This window comes from Triplophysa dalaica, chromosome 4 (genome assembly GCF_015846415.1).
Source record: "Triplophysa dalaica isolate WHDGS20190420 chromosome 4, ASM1584641v1, whole genome shotgun sequence".
Classification (NCBI taxonomy): domain Eukaryota; kingdom Metazoa; phylum Chordata; class Actinopteri; order Cypriniformes; family Nemacheilidae; genus Triplophysa; species Triplophysa dalaica.
Genome location: NC_079545.1, coordinates 18,615,029 through 18,621,028, shown reverse-complemented (window position 1 = coordinate 18,621,028; position 6,000 = coordinate 18,615,029). Strand labels below are relative to the sequence as shown.

Genomic DNA, 6,000 nt, shown 5'->3' with positions numbered 1-6,000 from the left:
ACTGCCAAAATACAATTTACAATGAAGAGCCTAAAGTTTACAAAACCAGGCACATGCAGTTGTCAGAAATAAAGCCCATTAAAAACTCAAAAGAAAAAGGAATAGCCTAATCATTTTTAAATGGCGCTTCAACCAAGAGTCGAACCTGCGACGACGGTACACCAGTGAAGAGCACTAACTTCTCCCCCACACATTCATACAAGCACACTTAACATATACAATTTGGCGACATCCGTGTTTAAGGGCGACACGCGCAATGACCACTAGGTGTCAACGTGCAGACGGGTGTCGGATTGTTTCTATATGGGGAGTCTGCAGACCTTGAGCATGCAGTTTTGCGCCCCTGCTGTTTCTTACTTCTCCAGTAGGGGGGGGGGGGGGAGTATGCAGTTTTACGCCATACAGATTTTTTAAGTTCATAGAGATTTATTTTTCTAAAACTTTTTGAAATAACAAGACAGTATAACTGCATGATCATTTAATATTTTTTTAATTATTTCCAAGTATTACAAATGAGATCAATAATATCACAACATAATAGGCCTAATTAGCCAGCCAACAAGTATTATTAAGAAAACAAGATACACGATTAGTTGAGCACCAACAATCACAAACGTGATAAAACCCACATACGGTGCACATACATTTTAATCCAGATCATTAAGTTAAAATATTCAATGGAAAATATCAAAGAGGTATATTGTATGTACAATAGATAATTTGATCATCTCTTTAACAACTCCAATCAAGATCCATATGGGACTTATGTTTTCAATTTGAGTTTGAACATGTTTGTGGTTGTTGGTGCTCAATGGTTGATTTTTTTTACAAAAAACTTGAATACGTGTGCAGCTAAACTAAAATGGTTTATGTATAATATATAATGCAAGTTAACAGGGTCAGAAGAATATCTTACCAGGAAAGGCCATCTCGCATTTACTACAGAGACAAAATGAGAAAAAATTATAAAGAAAATAAATATGAAAATGAGTAAGAGATATCGAGTTGGCATACACGTGGTTAGCTAAGGTTGATCCAGGCACAACATTGACCTGGTCGCCAATAAGTATTAATTGTATTGTCTTTGAGTTTAAATTACACACACACACACACACACACACACACACACACACACGCACACACACGCACACACACGCACACACACGCACACACACGCGCACCCACACACACACACACACACACATATCTATATTATATATATATATATATATATATACATACAAACACACACACACACACACACACACACATATATATACACATATACATATACACACACATATATATACATTATATATACACACACACACAAACATATATATACACATATACATATACACACACATATATATACATTATATATACACACACACACACACACACACACACACACACACACACAAACACATGTATATGTATAAGTTAAGATGTTTAAATTAATTCAAAACAATATCAATAAATCGTTAAAAAAATATGCATGTTGGGCAATTTCTTAGTAACAAAAACGATTATTTAGCATTCCTCTAACTCGCGATAGACGATGAAGTTATCTGTTAGGTCTGTACTGGTGGTTCATAATGAACAGCGAACACCTCTGGAGAAATAAGGAACAACAGGGTGCTAAAACTGCTTAGGCCGTAAAACTGCATGCTCCAGGTCTGCAGACTCCCCCTTCTCGATTGTTTCGAAGCCTCCGTCACTATGATTAAACTGTTTCAGTTTTTAAAGTAAAATGTACCTAGTAAAGCAGTTGGAAGATGAGGAGTTGGGGAAGGGGGTGGGTTTTGAGCATGGCATAGCTTGAACAACTGCAGACGAGCTGTTAGAAGGCAACTTAAATAGTGCATAGTCTTGTGTTGTATCACCGTTGGTTGACACTGAATGGCTGCAGCTAATGAGATCAGCTGAGCAAGCTAGACTAACATAGTCTGCTAGAACTGAAACTATACGTTTGATATCTTCAGATAGACGTACATTTGATTCATTTAGCAGGTGCACTTAGCCAATGCAACTTACACACAAGTATTGACTATTGTTTCTGTTTTCTTTTTAGTGGAAAAATAAATCATTACACCCATGTTGCAAACGTTGGTTTGTCGTGTAATTTGAATATGAAAATACAAGGCCACAAAATGCAATACAATCATAAGAAATAAGAATAATACGAATAAAAAACAAACACATCAGTGATTCATGAATAAATGACCCCCTCCCTTTAACTTGGCTTGCGTTAAATTTGGATTCATGATATATGATACAACGCTACATTTTTCTTACCCCATTGAAAGATATTTTGATTATATTAAGCATAAACTGACGTATAGTTCTGATATTTGTATTTTTTTTAAACAACACCTTTAAAAGCATAGGCACTTGAAGGGTCATATGGCGCGAATACATGTTTCCATGTCTTGGTGTGTTTTAAGTTGCCCATGCATGTATTAGATGGTTACATTTTATTTACAACACTGTTCAAGTACAATCCGAATATTCAAGTTTGTGCAGCGCATTTCACCGAAGATTGCTTCACGAACCTGGAAGATATCAAGACCGATAACAAATGTCATTTTTTAATGGGAATTTATTGTCTTTGCTTAGTCGAGACGAGACGTGGCGTAACACTGGTTGATCAACATATGACGCTTTTTCTCTTTATTTATCAACTTTATTTATAAAAAATCATTAAAATAATTGATTATGGTTTCATATGGTTTAGTGAAAAATGAATTACCTGTATCAATAAAAGGAGTTTAATTTGATTTCCTACCCATTAACTCAAAGAACAGTTTGTTCGGTGTATGTGTGGGTGCAGTATGCTCATGTTCATTTCATTGCAAGATTGTTTTCCCCATTTTGTTTTTATATAAAAGTATCTTTTAATGGCGAAATGTAAAAGACAAAGGTTGTGTGGTTGATGGTTCAATTTTTTTACTCAACTTTGTAAACACCACTTTACATACATTGATAGAGCATTTACAACAAATTATTAGTCTAGCCTGGTGGAACTCCATCCAACTTTTGAGTTCTGCAGGTACATACAGTTTGGTTCCAACCTTTGCTCCAGCGCACCTGATTGTAATTTTCAACTGGATTCGAGGAGGCTGAAGTAGCAGATTCAGGTGTGTAAGGTTCCAACTGGAACTTAACACTGCAGGAAAGTGGACCTGTAACATGTATACACTCTACTCTGCTGGGTTGGCAACTTTTCCAAAGAAGAGGATGTTGTCGTTCTTTTGGTCAACGATGAAGATCATAAACGGATGGTCGAACCTAAAATCCTGTGTTTGGTGAGACATTCTGCTAAATTCAACTGTTGTCACTGCCGATGCAGTGGTTCCTTCCTCATCTATCTCCAGACAGGCTTTATGCGTAACCTGAAAGTAAACATAGAGTTTACTCAGGTCTCTTCTGGCTGGTTCTATATCAAAGTTTCTATACATTATGACAAAATTATTAAGCTTAACTTTTTTTAAAATGTTTGACTTGTCTAGATTTTTTTCTGTTTACCTTTGAAACCATCATCCCGTCCTTTGAAATTCCTGCGAAGTCAGCTTCAGCTGTAAACATATCAGTCATCCCCATTGCACTCAAAATATCTTTCAGGCAATATGATGTTTTAAGAGACACTTTGGGGAGATAGATGTCAACTTTTCTGAAAGACAAAAATCAATTATTGAATTGGAATAGAAAAAGTCATGATATAGTCCAGATGATGGAGTTAAAGATGACTGAAAATTTAGAGGAAGGATTTTTGGGAATTAATAAGATGTTCAACGTGTGTTGTATCAAGGAATTAGGGCAACCAACAAGCAGCCGGCAGAGAACATGTAGATATTGCAAACCTTTTTATTAAGGAGCGTCTCCATTTCTCTATGACCTGTCTGGTGACAGCATTCTCCAGATCAGTGATGCTATTATCTGGAAGGGCCAGAATCATGGAGAAAGAGTCATTGTAGTCAAGACTGATGACTTTGGCTTTGAGGTCCTTGTCAATATGAATTTTCAAGAATTCGCTTTGTTGCATCATTTGTACTGGAACGGTGGTGTTGGCATCAACATGAAATTGATCCTCAGTAGTTTTGTTTGGGGTAAATGGCAGGTCCCATTTTCCTGGGAAAAATAATTCGGTTATTTAAAGGCATATGAGACAATGACACCATAGGATCTACAAGCGCGTGTAAATGTGCGTATTTGAGTTTACCTTTAAAATATATGTAAGTGAGCAGGAGCATCACAGTATCAGCACTCAAATCTTCAACAGTTTTATCTATCTTGCCATGTGTTTTGTCCTTCACATATGTGTTAATTTGTTCTATGGTTTCTCTGATCCTGAAATCCACCACAAAGCCCTCTGAGTGATAAAACTCCTTCATCTTCTGGAAAAACTCTGGATTTGGCTTCAGTGTGTTGCTCAAATAAAGAGCAGTGCCGGTATCAACATCCACCCCGATCCTCTGGTCCAAGTCCTCCAGGATACTATGAAACAGCTGGTGCATTTCTTCAGTGCTGAATAATGAGCTATTATAACCAAAGCCATTGAGAAGCTGCTGTTTGGTCTCACCTCCAGCTCCTAAAGTCAATTCAGAAAGAGCCATTGACACACTGAATGGAGAGAAGAAGATATTCTTGGACTCAGGATTGGGAATTTCCACAAGCTTCTTGTACAGTTGAAAAGCAAAATCATTGTTCATCTTTAACAATGACGGGAGTTTTTCACCGACAGGAGAACTCTCTGAAGTCTCTTGATCTCCATTGACGACTGGACAAGCTATTAGCAAAGCACAAATCCACAACCATATGATGTTTCTTTCCATGATGCCTTTTCAAATTGAGCTATTATATTAACTCAGGCCCTGAGGAAACATATGAAACACAGTATTATAGACATGCCCAAACAGTTGGTAGTCAGTGACAAAATTACATCTCAACATTATGTATGTTTTAAATACAGAAGTCATCAGGTTACCACAAAACTCCCACCTGTCCAGAGCCGCCACCTGTTTTCTCAAACTGGACTGAACTTTATAGCTATGTCCCAGTAAATTTGATTAGAAAACAACCTTTACTCTGTTTACTTTCTATGTTGCTTCGCAAACAAAACTGCAATTATTAACCGCTAAGAATGAGTACAAATCTGTTCAATCGATAAAAGCTCTAGGACAGGTAAAGATGTTAATACAACTGCATTTAATCACATTAATGACATGCCTAATTTGTTCTAGATGAATACATCTGGATTTTTTACCTTTTGTTTGAATGAATATTAGTTTACATAAATGCGTAATAACTGAGCATTTTATGTCAGCTGAAATTTGGGTCACAATAAAGAATGCATTATTCCTAAACAAATTACAATTTTGTAGCTCTAAAACAAATACTGTAGTTAGAAAAACCTTGTGTGTTTCCCTAATGTTAAATCAGGGATATTAAACAAATGTTTCTTCACTATTTATTTCTAAGCAGATTTCTAGGGACTCGGTTGTGGTCCCCGGGTTAAGAACCCTGCATGACCTGTAATATTATGTAAGCAGCACAGTACATGTCAACAGGGATAAAGATGAGATCCTATCGATTACTGTTTAAACACACTCACAGTTCCCTGCGTAGGAGTAAGAAAGAAGCGCGTATTAACCTTCAGTCTTAGCAAAACCCACTCAAAGAAAAACATGACGGTTAAAAAGAACACAACTAGAACTTATAATGAATATATTTAAGTCACAATTAGACAAGAATCTGTTTTTGGCCACATGTGTCCAATACATGTGCTCTGTCTGTCTCTAAGGTACAGTGTGTACAAATGGTGTTGAAGTAAATAATACTTAAAAATAATATAATATTAATTATAGTAAAGTGTGGTAGTTACTGGATAGTGTTGTTAAACCTTTATGTAAATATTTAATGTAATTATGTAAGGACATTTTTAAGGCTATTTTGGTTAATCCTAAAATGCAATCGCAATGCAGCTGAACATTCAGAATA

At 36.3% G+C, this 6,000-nt stretch overlaps 1 protein-coding gene across 2 annotated transcripts; it reads right to left on the bottom strand.

The window, feature by feature from the left end:
* Positions 1-2,932: 2,932 nt before the first annotated feature.
* Positions 2,933-5,075, bottom strand: LOC130418797 (serine protease inhibitor 2.1-like). 2 transcript variants are annotated; one of them, XM_056744894.1, is made up of 5 exons: positions 4,988-5,075; positions 4,223-4,874; positions 3,864-4,131; positions 3,529-3,673; positions 2,933-3,395 (listed from the first exon to the last, which is right to left on the bottom strand). In XM_056744894.1, exons 2-5 carry the CDS (start codon positions 4,833-4,835, stop codon positions 3,204-3,206), a joined length of 1,218 nt encoding a protein of 405 aa, XP_056600872.1. In that variant the 5' UTR covers positions 4,836-4,874; positions 4,988-5,075; the 3' UTR covers positions 2,933-3,203. The 2 variants fall into 2 exon arrangements, with proteins under 2 accessions (XP_056600872.1, XP_056600873.1); XM_056744895.1 differs by having other exon boundaries at positions 5,002-5,026.
* Positions 5,076-6,000: the final 925 nt, after the last annotated feature.

Bases quoted from the DNA above. Each gene is read 5' to 3' on its own strand.
- LOC130418797 (XM_056744894.1), bottom strand. From the start codon at position 4,835: ATGGAAAGAAACATCATATGGTTGTGGATTTGTGCTTTGCTAATAGCT. The intron at 4,132-4,222 runs GTAAACTCAAAT...TATTTTTCCCAG, and splicing joins CACTTACATATATTTTAAAG to GAAAATGGGACCTGCCATTT. The intron at 3,396-3,528 runs GTAAACAGAAAA...GTTTACTTTCAG, and splicing joins ACGGGATGATGGTTTCAAAG to GTTACGCATAAAGCCTGTCT.